General features: G+C 40.8%; 1 protein-coding gene across 4 annotated transcripts in view; it reads right to left on the minus strand.

The window, feature by feature from the left end:
* The window catches only part of DYNC1I1 (dynein cytoplasmic 1 intermediate chain 1), a 269,847-nt gene that overhangs the window by 19,163 nt on the left and 228,422 nt on the right, over window positions 1–22,262 (minus strand). For all 4 annotated transcript variants that reach the window (XM_077765365.1, XM_077765363.1, XM_077765364.1 and 1 more), the window contains one exon: window positions 2,351–2,491. In XM_077765365.1, coding sequence (XP_077621491.1) covers window positions 2,351–2,491 — 141 coding nt within the window. The remainder of the gene's footprint in view (window positions 1–2,350; window positions 2,492–22,262) is intronic.

Raw genomic sequence — 22,262 nt, forward strand, 5'->3', positions numbered from 1 at the left:
ATCACAGCCTATTATCTGTGCTAAAAAGGTATCAAATGCATGGAGGAAATGATAAAATATATTTAATTAGTTTGACTCATAACGACCTTTCAAAAGTTGATGAATCTGTAATGAAACAAATCCATATATTGACTCTGTCTCTCTTCTGTACTTTGCTTTCGCAGTTATTTTCATATTTTTTAAGGCTCAATCATTTTAATTGAGAAGAGAGGATATCTACTGCCTAAATTACTACATTGTGTGGAGGTGAGTGATATTCAGGTAGGTGAATATGAACTGCCCTTGTATAGGAGCAATTGGGGTAACTTGGTCTAAAAGTACAGTGATTTCAACAATAACAACAAAACCCACTGGGAATTCAGGGTCTCTCTCTCTCTCTCTCTCTTTCTCTCTCTCTCTTTCACACAAATCTAAATCCTAATCTCACAAACATTTGAAAAATCTTGTTCAACTTGATAGAGGGCAAAAATCATTTAAGAGTTTAAAAAAGTGTTCAGTTCTTTACCAGATTTGAATCAGACTCGACATTTCTACTATTATTCCGAAAGCAGAACTATGGCTACCATAAAACTAAGCAATTTGCATGCCCCGTAATGATTTTTAAAAAACATTTATCTACAAAACTCTTATGTGGTTGTCCCTTGATACCTAGAGAAAGAGAAGGGAAAAATTATATTTGGCAGTTAATTTCCTTCTTGACAATTTCATTGTTGACACATTAAGTCCATTTTACCTAAAAAGCAGACTACAAACAAAACAAGAACAGTTACATAGGAGCTACTAAGGCGGGGTAGAGCTCACTCCACTGCCTCGTAGTTGGGCATCACCTGAACATTGTTTCTACTAAATCTGATTTCTGATACAGGGGGTCTATTAAGCCAACCTGGAAAACGTGTGTCTTTTGGTTGCTTTAAGTGAATGAGTTTATTCTAGCAGATAGAAGCAACGTGATTTTAATCAACGGTGATGAAAGACTGGGAACCCATCACAATGTAGAATAACAGCATCTTTCTATGAAGAGCAATAATGTTAGGGACATTTCAACATCCAAAATGATGGGCATTGCATACATTCATGCCTTTTGCTTATTTTCAAAGATACTTCATCCCATGACTCTTATCTTTGTCACACAGTTCTTGTACCCAAAAGAAAAAAAAAAGACTTAAACTGAAATATTTGAAAATATAACTGTTTGTCAGTGGTCAGAGGTGCATATAATTTTGCAAGATAAAGAGGCTCCGTCATACCACCTGAGGGACATTACCCTGCCTCCTCCCACAGAAAATACTAGGGGGCCAGCTCCTCCTCAGATCCTCCAGCTACAGGCTTCCTAATTAAAAAGGCTGAGCTGCTTCCTGCTCAGAACACTTCAAAAGACGTTTCTCTTGTTCTCCACTTGACATACGGTTTGCACGCTTGTTCTGCTTACCTGTCCCTTCTTATTTAGGAGAGGTGCCCTGAATCAGAACCTGGGAAGTGCTGAAGAGAACCTTCATTTGATTAAATCGAAGGACATTTAATATTCATGTTAAAAAAGACACAAGCCTCCTCCCCAGTAGCTGAGTTAACATCTCAGTAATGTTGAGGATGCGGGCAAAAGGAAAAATGCACATGGCAGAATTTTTAAAAACATAAATGTATGTAGCATAATTTTTAAAAAGAATACTTCCTTATTGTTAATTCCTTTTTTTTTTTAGAAAAAAAGGGGGGTGCATTTTTCACTTCTCTACATGTGACATGTTGCAATCCCACTATTTTTTCAAACACTAAGTTTAACATACATGTTCAGAATGGCAAACTATTGTAAAAGCCTGCCTGTAAGTTGAGCATTTGAGATAAGGATTATTCACCTTGTAAAAATCAAATGGAGGATAGATCTAAACATAAACGGTCAACAGAATCATCTTTTCTGAATTTAAAATAGAAAGTGTACCATTAGCAAACACTGACAAACACCCCTTTTTAAAAGCTCAATTTCGAGTCAGCGTCCACAAAAGCTTACTTTTCCAAGTGCTTGCCAATAGAGTTATTTCAACACGGCTCTAAAGTAAGCCAGTGTGTCCTTCCCCGCAGGGAAAGGCGTGAACACACATCGTTTTGCTTTTTGCAAAGAAGGGTCGTCAATTGTCCAGGATCTGCCACGGTTTGGGGATGAAGTGAGATGAAATGATTTTGGGCCAGTGCATCTGCCAGGTCCCTTCAGAGCAGTCAAGCATGGGGGTCGGCAGCGCAGCTGCAATTGGAGGGTCAGTCCAAAAAAGGCCGTGGAGGAGAGAGAGGGGGAGACGGAGAGAGGCCGGCTGCGCCCTCCTCCCAGCCCTCCCGCCCCGGCGCCTGCGTCGCCGCTCACCTCGGTGTCATTGTTGAGGTTCCAGAGGTCCAGGCGCCCCATCCCGTCCACGCAGGCAAAGAGCGCGGGATGCACGGGGGACCACATGACATCGTACACATAGTCTGCATTGTCTTCAAAGGAGTAGAGCGGCTTGTTGTGCTGTAAAGCAGAGAGACCGTGAAGACTTTGTGGCGCTGCCGCTGCCTCGGGCTGTCTAGCGAGCCTAATTAAAAACTTTGCACATTCACAAAGTGTCATAAAACTTCCCGAGATGAAAGTCCTCGAAAAGGTGAACCGCAGCTTTAATGTGACTAGAACTGTGCATTNGGAATTCTCGCCAGGCTACGCGCTGCGAGTCGCTCGGAGCCCGGACCCCACCGCGTTCGGCCTGCGGGGATCAGACCCGCGGGGATGCCCTGGAAGCCCCCGCCTGGCCCCGCGGCCCCGGACCCTTTGCATGGAAGGCAACGCCTGCCACCTCGTGGCCTTTTTCTGTAGCTGCAAGTCTGTTTCCAGGCCAACTCCAGGCCAAATTCATACTTTTAATGGTTCCTTTGCGGCGGGAATGGGAACACATATTTTGAAGGGATTTCTGTCGCTCTTTTGGGAGGTTAAAAATCTCGCGGTTCTAAAACCTTAGTTTCTCTGCCTCGTCAGGTGGACTGGCGTGGCTCAACGTAGAATCCCTGAACCTTCACAGAAGATGAACCACATTTTCTAGATCGCCCAGTAGCCAACAGCCCTGAAATTGGTGTTTTGGGAGAAAGCATTAACAACCCCCCCCCCACCCCCACTGCATACAAATGCTTCTACTCCAGAGGGATACAATAAATTAAAATGGCACTCTTGATTTCCAGTGAATATTGTCACATCAAAATAGCACAGAAGTCAGAGGCAAGTTTGAAAGTACACCAGAAATAAAACGTAATTGGACTTCATGAATTATTCATTCCATCTGGCTTGTCTTATTCTAATTTCTGCATAATGGCTTTACTAATCCCTGATCAATTAATGTAAAATGAAATTTAAATGATAATGAAAGCCCTAGAGATAAAAGAAATTAAGTATTCTTATATCCTCTGACAGAAATCTAAACAATGGGAGTTTTTTTCCACAATGTCTTCTTCATCCAGTCAGCTGTCTGTATTCTCTTTCCCAGTTCGGCTAAATGCCTGTGCAGGCCAGAGGAATAAGATCAAAAAACATAAAACACAATATGAACAATCGAATCCTTTATGCACAGAATGTGCAAAGAATGTTTCTGTAGGTAACAGCTCCGGGTGTTCGAGTGAACTCCCAATGTGTAGGGTTAGCAAGACTAAAATGCACAGAAAGCACTTGCTGAAATGAAAGTGAGAAAAATCGGTGAGAAAACAAAAACCTAGAGCAAAGATTTCTTAGGGTAGTAACTGTAAGTGATTTCTCTTTCCATGAATTATATTGCTTTGGCATTGCTCTGAAATGAACGCGATTCTAATACTATTATAGCAACACAGAAGATTTTAGATGGGCCATTGTGCATGCAGGGGGTAGACAGTAGACGTGTGAGATGTGCTGTATTTGAAAGAAGTGTCTAATGGGAGAGTGATTTGAAAAAGAACATATGATATTGAGACCTCAGAAAGAATTAAATGGCCATCAGCCTTACATTTTTGTATTTTAATATTTTATAACTCTTTTATGCCAGAATGTTTATCGTATACCATGCTTGCAGTGTGATTTCGAGGTAAAGTTAGTTGCCAATTTGCTATTTATGAATAAATAGCTTCTTTCTTCCTCTTGTGCTTTGGACGAGGTGATTCAAACCTCCTTCTCCAGAGGATCTGAATATCCAATGACACCTTAAAAAGGCATGATTTTATCATTTTCCCCTTATTGAGATGGAGTGGTCCTTCACCGACCACTTGTGAATATTAAATTCTACCTCGTAGTAAAAGACTATTCCGCCCTATATTCTTGATTTGATAGCCAGCCAGTCATTATTTGTTAAACAACATGAATGACACATTTTTCTTAAAGTCAAAGGGTGGAAAAGACTTACACATGGTTAACAAAGTTGACCTTCAGGATCCTCTCTCAATAACCCAGCTGATAGAACTGAGTAGAGGTCTAGATATAGACTTACACATACAGATAGACATTAAACACAGATGATATCTACAATCCTTGTTTTGATCAATTATAAAGCCATCCAACCTTCAACAGCCATTTTCTAGAAAGCTGATATTATTTGATAGATTAGTTCTTCCAGTAAATTACTCTGTTAATCTCTATTTTGCTTCTTTCCTTTTAGTTGCTGCTTCCTAATCAAAATTGTAATATATCCTGGAGACTTCACTTTTCAAACATCTGGAAATAGCAGCCATTGTTCATGTTACCAAAATCCAATTTTCTCACGTTTTATAGTATTGTATTGAAATGCTATTACTGTCTAGGTTTTTCTCCAGTTTCCATATTACCCCAACCTCTAAGACTGAAACTTCCATTTTATTCAAAACTTCATTTTAATCACTGGCACATTATTCTAGGCTACAGTGTGTGCATGTTTAGGGGAAGGAAGAAGGGCATATATTTTCCAAGGGCTTTGTTTTAACCTTGATAGATTCACAGGTTGGGAAGGCCTTGGTCAGACGGAACCCATTGTCAGGGTACCAAGTGGACTGACAGCCAGGAACCACTAGTTCCCAAGTACAGTGTGGTGTGAGCTGTAGGCATGAGCTAACGGCCCTCTTACGTCCTTAGGCAGTGCTATTTTGAATATTAATTGTACTTTTTTTGATCAAGGAATTCTTCTCTTTTATTAGGGGCTCAAAACGGTAATCTGAAAACCTCATTAAGAATTTGGTGACGAGGGGCACCTGGCTGGCTGAGTTGGTTAAGCATCCAACTTTGGCTCAGGTCATGATCTCATGGTTCATGGGTTCCAGCCCCGCATGGGGCCCCGCGTGGGGCCCCGCGTGGGATAGCTCAGAGCCTGCAGCCTGCTTCAGATTCTGTGTCTCCTTCTCTCTCTGACCCTCCCCTGCTCACATTGTATCTCTCTCTCTCAAAAATAAATAAAACATAAACTTTTTTTTAAAAAAAATTTGGTGATGAGGGTACTTGCTGTGATGAGCACTGGGTGATGTATGAAAGTGCGAATCACTATATTGTACACCTGAAACTAATATTGTAGTGTATGTTAACTAACTGGAATTAAAATAGAAACTTGAAATTTTTTTTGCCTCGAATGCTAACTATAAAGCACCTTAGAGTAGATAAATATATCATGAAATATCAACATTTTCTGTAGCAAAAGCTTCAGGATCTAAAGATTCTGTTTTCGAAGTTTGAAACATAAACGTTTGGATCTACAAAACTGTCTTAGCTTTATCACCAGTTTTAGAATACTACAAATTTTGAAAAGGTACAGAGTGTGGGGACAGATCTGACCAATGATTTCTGAGGAGGATCCAGTAATTGCATTTGTGTATATTAAAGCTACAGAAGCTTGATGACTTTAAATATATACTCTGCAAAATACTCGAGGCCATCTAATAAACTAAAGATGGCTTCACAGCACGTTACTCTAGAAAGTGTTTTTCAAAACCATCAAACTTCATGAGACAAAAACCTCTTCACCTGTGTGTCTCCATTCCCAATGCCGTGTTTAGTATCAGCACACAGTTGAAGAAGAAAGACAAGAAAACTGCACTGTTCCCTGACATCTTACATGTGGGACAGACACAAGCGAGTGAAATAAAGCCACGACACCCTGTGCTTTAGACAGGTTTCCAGGGCTGTGCCAGGAGTCCAAAAATATCCAGACACAGATCAGCTTGACGTTCACGTCCCGACTCTCAGAGCAGAGAAGCAGGCGACCCGTCGCCTCCCAGCCAGACACGCAGGGCAGGGAAGGGTAAATTGTTGGGTGTTCGTTGTGCTTGACTCTACACACACATTGTCTAATTTAATCCGCATAAAATCTCTGTAAGGTAGACGGTATTTACAGAAAAGAAAATTATAGTTTGGGAAAGTTAGTAGCTTTCTCAAGGCCATGAAGGTTGTAAGCGGTGGAGGTGGATCCGGTTCTCTGGTTTTCCTCGCTGTTTAAGCACATCTTTTATTTGAGGGAACCATGTGATCTCTATAGGACATAGCAACGGTCTTCAGTCTTCACAGCAAACGCAACAGCTCTGTTACCTGTCATTCCATTCAGCTCAACCAATATTTACTAACCACACGCTGTGTAACTTGTAGAAAGGGTTAAAAAAAACAACCACCTCACAGAAGTTTGTTTTATTTCCTGAGTAGATTATGAATAATCCTGAAGATGTTATCCATACAATTCCAGGCATCCTTAGCACCTTTTGATACCAGTAGAAATTTTTTTTCTCGGAAAAAAAAAAAAAATGGGAATAGGATGGAAAAGCCCTCTTGCCGGCAGGGATTAACAGGAGGCCATGCATTAGAGAATATAATGAAATGATGCCGGGAGGTGGAGATCCGATTTCCAGCTCACCAAATGTCTATATAGCTTCAAGTGAGGGCCTACAATTACACAATCTAAAAGCTGAGGATAGCACAGGGCATGTGGGCTAGAAAGGGCAATAGGGAAAAGGGGACACAAACTACAGACCTTGGAAAATTTAATTTAACAGCTTTGGACCTTAGTTTGGACCATCTATAAGATGTGTGGTGGGAGCGACTGACCGCAGGAGTTCGTGCCGGCTTTCTAGGATTCTGTTCTGCAATAAGGACTGACTGGAATAAAGCTTGCAAAAGTCTTTTTTAGAAAGAGTTATTCAAAGAAAAGCATCATAATTAAAGCCATCTTACTTGATACTCTGTGAAATCTGTATCAGTGATTTTTAGAAATTTTTTATTTCATAAAAATATACATATAAAAAATGTACCAGTGTGGCTTTTGGTAAAACACTGGACATTATGAAAGCAATAATGAGTCTCTTATTTGACCAACTAAAGAAGGAATAATGGGTATTACATTAACACGAGAGAAGCAAGTGTGAACTCTGTTCAAGATCCATCAACGTTTTACAATAAAGACTTGATCTCTAGATTTGGGCTTTGATTTTATAAGTATACTTCTGACAATGGCTGGTGCTGCCTATTTTTCCAATCAGTTAACTATAAAATGATTTCAGGAAAGATGAATTTCTATTTCTGATGTAAGATTTGTATGCACCAAAGTCACATTTAGAGAATAATGATGTTTGTTTTATTTTCTCTATGTTATTTGTTTTCCTCTCATCAGAATCTCTAGGCATCCCCATAGGGTTTAGAATTTTGGAGGTTGGTAAATAGGAAGATTTGTGTTAAAATGTCTCCTAACGCCTGCAAACACTGTGGTTCTTGAGGTTGTATTTGCCTTTAAATGATTAGCTTTCAAAGCAGATTTAGTAGAAATGTTTACCCAAACCATGAAAATTTCTTTTGGAGTGGAGGAGAAGAGGGGTGGGTGGTGGGGGGTAATNTGTATTTTTATTCTGAAATAAAAAGAGAACAAATGGAATCTTACCTTGAAACTGTATCCTGTTGGGAAAAAATGATGACCGAAATACTAAACAATGAGTAATAAGAAAATGTCCTTCAAAAACTGTCATGTGGGTTCCTGTGAAGTAATTAAAATAAATAGCCGGCCGGTTCTTCCAGGAAACGTTAAAATGTGAGACCACAATATCACTTTAAAAAAACCACCAAAGGACCCCAAAACTTCAGGCTCACACAAAAATGGATGCCTCTACCATAAAAAGAAAGTGGTTAAACAAACAAACAAACCAAAACTCCCAAACCAAACCAAAGCAAGAAGACCTACTCTCTTGGCCAAAAAGGGGGTGTTGTGAATTTGGTGCTATCATCAGAGAACATTATTTGCAACTTAATTTGGAGTCCTTGTAAAGCATAAAGTCTCCTGTATTTAAGCTTAATTTCTATGGCTAAGTATTAAAGCAGTACAGACCATACCTAAGTGAGATCTTTGCCTGTTTCTATCAGGATCAGAAATTCGAAAGTACACATAAACACTTTGGGTGGGTTGATCTTAACAGCATATGGACAGCGGGTCTGTTTGTTGTTTATATACATTTACCGAAAATATATTAGGACTTTAATTTGAATTAGTAAATTTTCAGTAATTGCAAAGAAATTTATAGGAATCCAGGAACGTAGCATTTGCCTCTCAACAAATGCAGAAGTTTTGCTAAATAAGTACTGAAGCCACATAAAAGGTGTTCTTTGTTGTACTGCCTTCCTCTACTGCTTATTTGCATGGAAGAATCCTCCTAATCCAGGAGGCGCCACCAATAAAGAGGATAATTATCCATATAAAAGAATGTATACATATTCACAGGTTTTGACTAGTATTTGAGTGTTTAAAGCCATGATAAAAACTACAAGCTTTGCCTAATTCATAAAAGGAATATTTCCCTCACCGGCATGATTTTTGTTAATATCAGGTCTACCTAATGGTTCTTTAAAATGGGCATTTTCTGGCGCCCGGGCAGCTAAGTAGGTTAAGCATCTGACTCTTGATTTCAGCCCAGGTCATGATCTCACGGTTCGTGAGATAGAGCCCTGCGTCAGGCTCTGCGCTGACAGTGCACAGAAACTTCTTGGGATTCTCCCTCTCTTCTTCTCAATCTCTCTCTCTCAAAATACATAAATACACTTAAAAATTAAAAAAAATAATATAGGCATTTTTGTAGCACGAATCTGTATAGAATCCATGCAAGAACACTAAACAAACTGGGATGCTCTCTTAAATTGCTGTTTGTATCCATCTCAGCTGGTCTGGATCTTTTGCTTTATTCTGCCTTTTTGCTTGAGTAGAGGGAGGGCAGAGAGGGCCGCTGTATTGCCAAAACCAGGGGCAGCTGAGTTGCTTGCTAAGTACCATGGAGGTGGCTGGTCTCTAGACGGATTCTCTTTGGACTGATATTTCTCTCTGAGGACCCCGTGGCTGTAGGAGGCAAGCAATACAACAGAGGCCCTTAGTTGCTGCTGCACCACTTCTAGTTCTACTACGGCTGAGCGGCTTCATATCCAACATAATATCAGTTACAGAAGGAAGCAGTCAGTATATGCGCATAAAGGTCAGTTTGCTTAGGGCCTATGTTAAAGGTGGGAGGGAAGGATGTTGGCATTAAGGATGACGGGTATAGAGGATGATAATGGATTGGGCCCAGAAGCAGCTAGAATTATGGTTGCATTATTGCCTTGGAGACTTGAAAAGTTAGAAGAATGAATACATAAAGCAGCACAGTTTTGTTGATTCATTTATTATTTAATGTCAAATTGTTCAGCTGCATTTTACTAGTGGGTAGATAAAGTGGCAGAACCTTTCCACTCTTTTTTTAAAATGGTTATTTAGTTTTGAAAGAGAGAGCAAACAGGAGAGAGCAGAGGGCAGAGAGCAAGAGGGAGAGAGAGAATCCCAAGCAGGCCCTCACTGTCAGCATAGAGCCCAATGTGGGGCTGGAACCCATGAACTGTGAGATCATGGCCTGAGCCAAATCTCAGAGTTGGATGCTCAACGGACTGAGCCACCCAGGCGCCCCTAGATATGTATAATTCTTAAAGGAAGATTTAAACTATGTAAAATTATAAACCTAGATCCATGCATTCTATCCTGATTCATATGTATTTCTAAAGTGCCAGGCAAACATTTGCTAGTCCCCAGAGCTAATCTGACATTAGTGATCTCACTACACTTAGTAAATACGACATTTAGACAAATTTTATTCTTGTTCAGGAAGTCATATAACCCAGATTCATCTCATCAAATGGGTTTAAGATCTAATGTTAAATGTATTTAAAATTTTGATTCTACATCTTGCATCAGCAATTGATTATATATACATAATCAATTGATTATATGCACATACATATAATCATATACTACACACACACACACACACACATCAAAGGCATATTTTCAAAGGGTCAAGGCAATTTTTTGTAGGTTTGCACTCTGTGTCTCCTAGTGTTAAATGTAATCTATCTTTTATATTATATCTAATATTAGCATAGCTGATACTTGTATTTATTTCAGTCATGGCCTAGGAAAAAACAGGAAGGAGAATCCCACATAGCGGAAATTCAAAATATTCTGTTTAAGTGTTTATTTTTTATTTTTGAGAGAGAGAGAAAGAGAGTGCACACGCACAAGATGGGCAGGTGGGAGTGCACAGAAAGACAGGGGGCCAGAGGATCTGAGGCCTGATGCGAGGCTTGAACGCATGGACCATGAGATTATGACCTGAGCCAGAGTCGGATGCTCAACTGCCTGAGCCACCCAAGTGTCCCTAAAATATCCTGTTTATCTGTAGAACATATTTGATATGCTTCCTATTTTGCTTACCTTATTCTGTCTCACCTGAGCCAAATTGAAATTAATTTCTTAAAAAAAATTTTTTTTTTAACTTTTATTCACTTTTGAGAGACAGAGCACAAGCAAGGGTGGGGCAGAGAGAGAAGGAGGCACAGAATCTAAAGCAGGCTCCAGGCGCTGAGCTGTCAGCACACAGCTTGATATGGTGCTCGACCTCACAAACCATGAGATCATGACCTGAGCTAAAGTCAGACACTTAACTGACTGAGCCACCCTGCTGCCCCTAAATTTTTATTCAAAAAGCACACAGAAGCTAAATGTGAGTGAGGTAAAGAGATTCAGGATACTGTAAATGGCCATGGGAAAGTAACCTACGTTAATTATGAGCCCTGAAAACTACAAGGTTAAGAGGTCACATGAGGCTAGCCAAGATGGACCCACACTGGAGTTTGGTCCAAAAACAATGACTTTGGGGGTAAAGATGAGGTTTAATTTATCTTCCAACATCAGACATACAATGTAGTTTAGATCAGGAGGTGNTTCTCATTCTCTCTTCAATATTGTTGCTTGGAAGGAAAAGGCTAGGGAAGGCAACTCGGGGCATGAAAAGGCAAACACTTCCACTCTGGTTAAAAGAGCAAAAGAAAGGCTCTACAGTCCTTAACTTCTTGCACAATGGGAAAGCCCAGTCAGTTGAGTAAATCTTAAGTCTCAAAAGTGTTTGTACTTATATGGATTATTCACACCTTCTGTATAAATAACAGCTATAGGTCCATGTTGGTGGGTGAGTATGGGGGCGTGTGGGTAGGTAAAAGGACAGGAAATATGAACACAGGCTAAGTCTGGCTATGACTTGATGATCACATTCTTGTGGTTTCTTTCAAAGTTAAAGTATTCTCCCTGAGTGAGCTCGATAAAGGAACCCCTCTTCCCCCTCAACCCCCGCTCCCTCCCCCTAAAAAAGAAAAGAATTTGATGACTGGCACATGTAGTTTTATCAAAAGCCAATTTTAATGTTTGCTATTTTGTGTTAGGGAGGGGGGAAGGGGGGACGAGAATAAGCAGGAGGGGAGAAAAAAGTCAGACACCACCTGAACGTCGTGTTTGTCAGAAAGGCAGCCAGCAGGGCTTTGGGGTTGTGGGGGGAAATGCATTCTGTCATCCGGTAAGTGTTACTGGCAGTGAACTATTGATTTCGTTAATCTTCTTTCCTATTTTAAGTGTTATGCTTAGATACTATAATAGCAAAAGCTTTAACTTGTGATTTTTATTGTGTTCTGATATTTTAAACATTTCACAGAATGCTAGCAGAAGGAAATATGTTCAAGGCCCTTTGTTAGAATTATGGAGTTTTTAGATGATTATTATTTAAAATAATCTAATCCATTTTAACACAGTGGGTTGTTTCACTTAGGATATTCACATGTATTAACCCATCAGCACTGAATTATTAAAGACCCACCATATGCTTTCCACTTTGGGCAGTCAATAGAAGAAATATAAGATCTACCTCTGTTCTTAGGGGCTCACAACCCAGGTAGGAAAATAAAAATTATAAAATAAAAGAAGGATATTATTTATTTAGCGGTCTATTTTCTCAGTTTGTTCCAAAAGGATTTATGGTATCTTACAAATTAAACGTACTATAAAATTAAGAATAAACACTTCGCAGAGGCAGGTAGAATAGATAACTTTTACTAGGATTCTGAGACAAGCTGATTATTACAATCTGGTACCAAAACTGCCCTAAATTTCCTGATAACCAAGACAAAGCATGTTGTATCACAAGAAGGTATGTAAATTTCACCATCTGAAGAAAGAAAGATTATAAATTCCTCCTCCAGACACATTTTTGGGAAAAACTCAAGGAGGAATTTACCATGTCTGTGAATCCCTGGAAAAGAGACTGGCTTTCTGTCTTGTTTATACCAAAGAAAGAGAACAAGGATGTAGCCAGGTGCTAAATTCTGTGGTACAGATGTTCGGTGCCAGAGGAATTCAGAGATTCGGAGGGGTGGGGGTGGGGGGTGTTGGTGGTTACCACGGTCTGATGTGGTCAAGGGAGGTATTATCTAGGACAGGTGATGGAACCCGCCTTGAAAGATGCCTAGACTTTGACAGATGGTAAGGAAGCCCGTCAAGGATGGGAAAGCAAAACATGCAAAGACTTGGCTGTGTAAATCAGCATGGAATTCCCAGATGAATGGAAAGGTGGAAAGTGGGGACAGCCTGGTGGACTCTGAGAATTTGTCCTAAGGAATAACAGGAAATAATTTGGGTTTGTTTAGGGTGGGACTGCACCATGTTATGAATGGTCTCAAGCAGACTTCAGAATTTTTGATGCAATAAACTACTAAGCTATTAAGCACATATTGGTAAATGGGCAGAGCATTGTATTCTGCACTGAGCAGAGGCAGAGATATCTATATTCATGTGTTTTCAGCTTTTCCAGTGTGGACAACTGAATGATGAATATCATTAATTGAGTAGAAAGAAGAACAAACCAAATAGGGAGGAAGATCTAGTTTGTAATATTTTAAACATGGTGATTTGAGCCTCTGGAGATGACACTCAGTGAAGCTGGCAGTGGAAATGTAGGTCTGGGATTGAAAGAGAGGACATGTCGGCTTAAAGCCCATGCCAAGGAATCACTCACAGGAAATGCTGAGGGAGAGGAGAGAGCAGGGAGGAAGGAGAAAAAGAAGACTGTGACAGAAATTTTGAAAAACTGGGTCAAGAAAGTGAAGGGGGAAAGTACCAGTGGAGAGGTCTAAGGCAAACTAAGAGACATAGCTAGGGCTGGAGAGGGCTACAGGAATGAGAGGTAGAGAGTATGATATAAGATGAGTACTAATAAGAACTCACTACACTTAGTGAGCAATTAGGGACTCATCTTGCTCTTGGAGAGAGAAGTGTCAGAAGTGTAAGGTTTGTTGAGGAGTGGTTGGCAAGTGTGGCAGCGGTTGGTATGGATGCACATTGGCTCTTCACGTGGTTTGGCAAGCTAACCCAAATTTTAAGACATGGTTGTGATATTTTAAGTTAACCCATCTGTTAGATGTAACATCCTTGACATTTTGGACCATTTCTTATGTGGATTTATATCTTGGACACTTGGCATCAAGCTTTGCAAATAGGAGACAGACAAGATGTATTGAAAATGGGTGATGATGCAGGAAGCATCTAGGTGCAGTCCCATTTCTGCCTGACACTTGTGAGCAGAGCCTTGAATTTTCCTCTGACTCTTTGGACCTGCAATTCTCTCTTCGTCTCCTCAGAGCCGAACCTCTGCTTTCCCTGATTAAGTTTTGCTTCCGCACCCTCCTTGGCCTACCTCTTGTTCTTCTGGCATGCTACTTTGGTTTCAGAACCTGTCCCCTCCCTCTAGTACCTTGAAAACTAATCTCTGATGAAGCTCATGGTTGCTGCCCAGTCATGGCCAAGCTTTCGGCATGCTTGTACACTATAAGCAAGGATCCAGGAGCAGGGCACTGTTTTGAAGAGGAAAAGTGATATGAAAAATAGTAATAAAAACAGCCTACTAGTGACTTGGATAGTAGGAATTCTAGGCAGGAATTTCCTGTGCGCTATAGGAAAAAGATATGTCCTAAAATGCAAACAAAACTTATCCTTGGATTGAAAGCATCAGTATGTACCTGAGATATTTTGTAACATATACATTTCTATTGGTGTGTGAGTGTGTGTGTGTGTGTGTGTGTGTGTGTGTGTGTGACAGAGAGAGAGAGAGAGACAGAGAGACAGACAGACAGACAGACAGACAGACACACTTTTCCATGGAATGTTCTTATTCTTATATATTTATTTGTCTGAGAAGAGCAGTAATGCCAAGGAAGAGAAGAGTGCTGCACTGACTATGAAAAAGCCTGAATCCAAATAGCACCACACAGCAACTGGATATCCTGCACCAGTTAGTAAATGTATTCTGAACATGGTGACAACGGTGAGATGGGTCTTTGGATTCAGCATCAACAAAGTCACTCTTACATTACCAAAACAGCACCGGCCATTCTTGCCACTTTCTCTCAACATCCACAGGTCCCTCAGGGTTCTGCTGCCCCTGGGAATCAGCCTTGCGCTCTTCAGGCACTAGGAATGAGGTGTGTGTGTGTGTGTGTGTGTGTGTGTGTGTGTGTGTGTGTGTGAAAGAAACTCATGGGGAGTTTATTACTATTAACTTTTTTTGGCCCTAACCAAGGGTTAACTGTGATAATGAAATATTCTTAGCTCTTGCTACGGGCTGAATTGTGTCAACACCACAATTCATATATTGAAGATCTAGCCCCCCAGTATCTCAGAATGTGATTGTATTTGATGATGGCATCTTTAAAGAGGTAATTACGGTTATGGCGGACCCTAATCCAATGTGACTGGTACCCCTATAGGAAGAGATTAGGACACAGACACGTACAGAAGGAAGACCATGTGAAGACACAGGAAGAGCCCCACCTGCAGGCCAAGGAGAGAGGCCTCAGAAGAAATCAACTCTGCCAATACCTTGATCTTGGACTTCTAACCTCCAGAACTATGAGGAGATGAATTTCTGTTGCTTTAGCACCCCCTTCTGTGGTACTTTGTCACGAAGGCCGTAGCAAGCCAACACAGTTCTCAAAAGAAAAGGAGCCTCTCTTTTTTCTTGGCCTCTAATGTGCACATCCACAGGGCACATTCACCCCACAATCCTACATTTATGGAATTGCCCCAAGAATGCAAGACGTATACTGCCTCTGAGCAGCTATTTTCTCCTTCCTGAACGTGTCCTCTTGTGATCAGTGATGGTGCCTCTATCTCGCACTTTACTGCACTAAGAGGGCCTCTAGTGAATATAAAAATATCCCCCTTTCTGGGAACAGCAGAGCCTCTTTTAAATTTCTCACTTAGCTTTAAATCATATCTGTAGTTCTGCAGTGTTGTTGAGACTTTGGAGACAGGTGAGGATGGGGGGTGGGGAGGGGAGGGGGGTGGAAAGCCATGTGGAATTTAATGCAGTTTCAGTACAAATGGGCCAAACCATGGCTGGGATGGAACCAAACAGGAACCAGAAATTATACTTCTGTTTGATTCAAGTCACTTTAGCATGAAGACAGAGCTATTTTTTTTCTGTGCTTGAGATTAGAGTTTATTTTGGTTTAATCTTGTCACCCTCTGCAGGCTCCCTTTTCTTTCCGGAAAGGTAGTTGGAGGGTGAGATGGGGGATGGGGTCAGGGGGCAGGAAAAGGCAAGGCAAGCAGGCAGGGCATCGGGAGGGTCCTCTCATCCAGGGGGTGGGGTTAAACCTTTAAATTCGAGCGAGCACGCAGGCCCCAGCCCTGCTTTCCTTATCAGCCTCCTTAAAGGCTAATTAATTGCTGAATGGGTTCGTGAGGCTGGAAAATTTTCAAAGAATTTTTTAATACATCTCTACAGTTCTCTTGGCTTAACAATAGGATCTATCAAACAGCGAGGGGAAGGCTCTGTTTAAAAGCACCGACAGGGGATCAGAAGAATGCGTTTGATTGCTAAAGTGACTAATTTATTTTTGCACAGTATTAATGATGCTACAATAACCAATATCTATAGCCTGGTTTTGACAGTTTACTGCATGGGTTCTCATTGTTTAAAAAAGAAGAAAAGGGGCGAAAAAAAGAAAGTACGAAGGAAAGAGAGTGTTTTATTTTGCTACATTTCCATTTGTTAACAAAACTCCTCATAAGCAAAACCAGAGGTCATTAGCAAACAACCAAAACATGCCTGTCTCCAGAAGAATACAGCTCCCTTCGTCATTTAAAATAGAGCTCTGCCGAAAACCCGAATCATGACACATCCTCAACATGAAAAATTCAGTGCAGACTTGAAACCACCTGACTTTACTTTGGGTTTGTGTTCCTTAAAATTACCTAGAAAATACCATAATCTTCTCTTCGTGCGGCTGGATGGGGGCCAGGGCCCTGGCTCCAGAGGCAAAGGGCAAAACTAAAAATCATGTCTGAACAGACAGCTCCACCCTCTCTCCCAAGTCCACTTGGCCCCGTGACAACAAGCGAGGTCTAAAGCACATTCATCCACGGCCCGGGTTTTTGGCCAAAACTCAATGCTCTTATGGGACAAACAAAAATGAAATCCAAAATGTTATCACCCTCACCTTTAGAAGTCAAATGGGCTTAAATGATCATACCGTGTACAGTGAGGAGTTCACGTCTGCAGGGCGATAGGGATCAACAGAGCCGATTAACATGTAGCTTTGTTCAGAAGGATCCTGAGCTGAGAGTTTAAATTCCAAATAATTTTGACATTATCTGTGTGTGTGGGTACATATGTGTCCATGCATGCCTCTGTGTGTGTGTGTGTGTGTGTGTGTGAGAGAGAGAGAGAGAGAGAGAGAGAGAGAGAGAGAGAGAGAGAGAGAGAGAGACAGGAGGGATTTCTGCTCCAAACGAGACCCTTTGAGAGTGAAAGATAGAACGTAGGCACCAGGGACTCCACTGTGAGGGCCCGTTTGCTTGGCGCCCCCAGACTATGGGTCAGCCTCTCTATGCCCTTCATTCTCCTTCACTGAAAACTTCAGTTCTGAAGAACTCCCTCCCCCCAGCGCCCACCCACTCTGCCAGCCCGACTCTCTCTCATGCTTCGGATGGGTGAGGGCCAGGAGAGACTGTCAAGTAATGTTTACCTCCTGCCGAGCTAGTGACAGACTCAGTACAAATAGCTACATTGAGAAAGCACCTCCACCCCTCCACACTGATCGCACGGCCAGCTCTCTAACAGGGCAGTCCGGGGCTATGACACCACCATGGGGTCCCACTGGGGCAGATCAGTGTGAAATGGTAGGGCCAGCCTTTCCAAATTTGCTTTCCCCTAGTCCCCTAATCAAAAGCCTGTGCTCCAGCCAGCCGTCTACGTTCGCAATCCCCTCTGCACTCCGAAAACCTTTGGACCTTCAAGCCTTTGTCCGCGCTGCTTTCTACCCTTGGAGAATGTACTACTCTCTCTCCTTCTCACACGCTGTCCAATCCTGTGGTCCCCGTCAAGCCCTGCCTAACCCACAATCCCCCCTCAAATACCCACACAGGCCCAGAGACGTCTCCGTCCCCCATGCCCCAGACGTTGTTTTCTGACTTCTTTTTAGGCACTGTGTCTGGGGCTGCCTTGGAGTCTGTCTTATGCAGTTATATTTAAATATATTCTTACTTCATTCCTAAATTGTTGTTTAGTTTTCCATGGAGAGCAAGTTTTTTTTTTTAAGACTTCATTATTCAGAGCAGTTTTATATTCGTAACAAAATTCAGCAGAAAGTACTGAGATGTATTTCCCACATATTCCCTGCACTTATACATTCTTCACCAGAGTGTTATATTTTTACAAGTGCTGAATCTATATTGATACATCATTATCACTCAAAGCCCCTAGATTACACCAGGGCTCACTCTTGGTCATATACATAGTATGGGTTTGGACAAATGTGTAATGACATATTATTTACCACTGTACAAGGCAGTTTTGCGGCCCTAAAATGCCTCTGTTAGGGCAAGGTTTTTCAAACAATTCTGGAGGGCTGGGGGTTCAATTCTTGGGGGAGGGAGATTCTAGGAGTTCTCTGGAAGAAATATTAATTTTATATTTTCCTTTAGGTAAGAGTCAAGAAATTAAGTTAACCTTCTTTGGATCAACCAGATGCAACCGCCTTGTAAGTGTGCCTGTCGGGGTCAGGACNACAGGAAATGACCCATTCGTCATTGTCATTCTCGGAGTCATCACACAGCACAGGGTCACCAGTGAAGTCATCTTGAAGGTCACACTGTATCGCCACTTCACTTTCAGAGGAGCCGGATTTGTCACATGAAGTTAATGTAGTTCATTTAAATGGTTATTTTGGGGGGGTGAATTTAATTTGTCAGTTTGAGGAGCTGTAAAATTATTTCAAAATTATAAGCTATGGCTCATATCATTTTAAAACCCTCGGTGTCTTCTATTCCTCTTTAGAATAGAATCCAAACTCCTCCTTAGGCCACACGGCCATGCGTTACTTGACTTGACATGACTTGATGACTGTCTCAGCCTCCTCTCCTGCCATTCTAGATTTGCTGCAAACATGGAGCCCTTTGTCGTGTTCCTCACACAAACCAAGTCAAGCTTGCTCCTGGCTTCTCAGTCATTTACATTTGATCCCTTCACCTACACTAGCCTCTTTCTCCTCACCTTCACAAAGCAAACTCTTTTTCATCACTCATGTCTACTCAGGTGTCCCCTCCTTAGAGAAGACTGCCCTAGTCATCCATCTAAAGTAACTGTCCCTGGGGTGCCTGGGTGGTTCAGTTGGTTAAGCAGATGACTCTTGATATCGGCTCAGGTCCTGATCTCACGGTTGTGAGATAGAGCCTTGCATCGGGCTCTGTGCTAAGTGTGGAGCCTGCTTGGGATTCTCTACCTCCTCTCTCTCTCTCTCTCTGTCTGTTCCCCAGAGATTCTCTGTACTCTCTCTCTCAAAATAAAGAAACAAACCCTTAAAATAGTTGTCCCTAATGTCTTGTCACTCTCTACCCCAACCCTGCTTCATCCGCTTCCTAACACCTACCACTATCTGAAATTTATTATGTATAGATGGTCCTCATTTATTCGTGGATCCTGTGTTTTTGCATTTGCCTACTCGCTAGGACTTATCGGTAAGCCCCAAGTCAGTGCTTTGCAGTCATTCATGGACAAGGGCAGAGAGGAGAAAACTTGAGTCAGCGGGCCTGCACGTTCCCAGCTAAGGCTGCCTAAAGCAATGCTCTGCCTCCTTGTTTCAACTTCCATACCAGAAACAAATATCCTTTTTGTAGTTTATTTGGTGTCACTATTTTTCATTTTTGTGGTTTTTTTGTTGGTGGTGGTGATTCCACTGTTTAAAATGGCGCCCAAGCATGGGTGCTAAGTGTTGTCCAGTGCTCGTAAGTACAAGAAGATTGATGTGCTTTACTGACAAAATATGTATTAGATAAGCTTCCTTTAGGCAAGAGCCCTTGGATTGCTAACAAATCAACAGCAGTATTTTATAAGGTGTCTTTAAACAAAAATACACGTAAAACAAGATCATGTATTGATTGGTTGATGAAAATGTGGTGACCAGAAGCGCTCAGGATCCTAATCCTGTATTTCCCCTAGAAGCAATGGTTATGTGATTACCATCAATTTATTATGGCAACTTTATCAAACACAACTGCCATGAATAAGAATCAGTTATGTTCGTTTTTTCAATGTGCACGTTTTTTCTTCCCGTCCAAAATGAACATGCCTCTGAAGTCAAGCACTATGTCTACCTTTGTTACTTTGTTATTTTGTTCAGTGCCTGGGCCACCGTGAGTCCTCCATCGTTATATATTAAATGAATAAATACTAGGTATGTGTACCTTATTCTCTGTTTATATGCATTTGAATTATAAAGAAAATAATTTCTATAATAATAATAATAAGGTAACGCCGGAGGTTTTTTCTTTAAAGAAATTCTATTCTTTACTCAAGTTTGAGTAATAAAATGTATACTTTGCATTCGTTGGTAGCAGGAAACATGTCTCTTTTCTATTCTTGTGACAGTCCTTGGCATGAGGTTGAACACACATTAAGTCCTTCTTGATTGTTGGTTTAATGAATGAGCAATCAAATATACTATTCTTTTGATTAGAAGGATAAAGAAGGCAAGACTTGCCTTTACTTAATAGCAGAATCTTCTTTACTACCAAAGCAATGAGAAGACAAGCCACAGACTGAGAAAGGATATTTGCAAAAGACACATTTGATAAAGGGCTGTTACACAGAACTCTTAAAACTCAACAATTAAAAAAACCAAACAACTTAATTTCAAAGTGGGTCAAGACTTTAACAGACACTTCACCAAAGAAGATACACAGATGGCAAATAAGCATCTGAAAAAATATTCCGTATCAAGTCACCAGGGAAATACAAATTAAAACGTCAATGAGATACCACTACACACCTATGAGAATGGCCCAAATCCAGAGCACTGGCAGCACTAAAGCTGGTGAGGATGTGGAACAACAGGAACTCTCCTTCACAGCTGGTGGGAATGCAAAATGGTACAGCTATTTGGGAACACAGTTGGGCAGTACCTTATAAAACCATACATGCTCTTACCATACTCATTGGTATTTACCCAAAGGAGTTGAAAACTTAGGTCCACAAAAAAGCCTGCACACAGATATTTATAGCAGATGTATTCACAATTGTCAAAACTTAGAAGCACCTAAGGTGTCTTTCAGTAGATGAATAGATTAAAAAACTATGGCATATGCAGACAATGGAATATTATTCAGCATTAAAAAGAAATGAACTATCAAGCCATGAAAAGACAGGGAAGAACATTAAATCCATATTACAAAGTGAAAAAACCTCAATCTAAAAAGGCTACGTACCATAGAATTTCAACTACATGACTTTCGGGAAAAGACAAAACTTACAGAGAAAGTAAAAAGGTCACTGGTTGCCAAAGGGCAGGGAGAGGGATGAAGAGGCAGAGCACAGAGGATTTTTAGGGTGGTGAAAATTTTCTGTGTGATAATATAAGGATGAACATATGTCATTCTACATTTGCCCAAACCCACAGAATGCACAGCACTAAGAGCAAACCTTAATGTAAACTATGAATTTTAAGTGATTGTTAAAAAAATTGCACTGTTAGTATATGCTTACATGTTTTGCAATGATAACATGTAGGTTGATATGTATACATTCATGCATTCATATGGGTGTACAACTGATTGGACAGAAGGGGCAAAGGTCGGTGGAGTAGAACGGTACATGGAGAATGCAGTTTTCAGAAATAGCAATAAAGAAAGAACAGCGGTGTCTTTGTAGGTCTCTAGGATGCAGTTGTGTTTCAGTCACTGGGGAGCCTGAATGAGGATTGAAATAAATTTGCAATAAACATAAAATTTCAGAGTTTATCCTATTGTTAATCAGCAATATAGCTGCTGCTGGCTTAATTTAATTTATATGTGATTGGTCAATGAGATCATCAGCCTACATTGTATGTTAACCATTTACTACTCTGACTGAAAGCCATGGAGAATACAGAAGAGCTGTGAAACAAGGCTACCCACCTCCAGGAATCACATAGATCAGTGGAAACAGGGACATACTTAACAAATAAATACAACAAAAAACATTTACATTGTATTTGAGTGCTCAATTTTTTTGGTGTTGATTAAAGTTATAAGAATAATTTCATGACTGTAGAGTGATGCATTATTAAACCAGATAAAATGGTTAAAGTTATTCAAGCATCTGAGTCCACTACTAAATGGCAAATAAAAGTAGGTGCACAGTTCAAAATGTTAAAACTGTTTACTTTTTAAAACACACTGATTTCTAACTGACTCGATTACGATCTGTGTGAGACGGAAAAAGAATGGGACTGAAAGGACACCTGAATCACTCCTCTCGGGACATTGGTTTTCTTTTCAGGAAAATTAGGGAATTAAACAGGCGATCTGTGGAGTTCTCCTCAGGTCTGATATCGATGACTTAAATCAGATTTTCTTGTTGCCTTTCTTTCTTATTTCCACACATAGACTTTGATTCTATGAAGGACATAAAGAGTGTTTCTTTTT

This window comes from Crocuta crocuta, unplaced genomic scaffold (assembly GCF_008692635.1).
Source record: "Crocuta crocuta isolate KB4526 unplaced genomic scaffold, BGI_CrCroc_1.0 scaffold14, whole genome shotgun sequence".
In the NCBI taxonomy this organism is placed as follows: domain Eukaryota; kingdom Metazoa; phylum Chordata; class Mammalia; order Carnivora; family Hyaenidae; genus Crocuta; species Crocuta crocuta.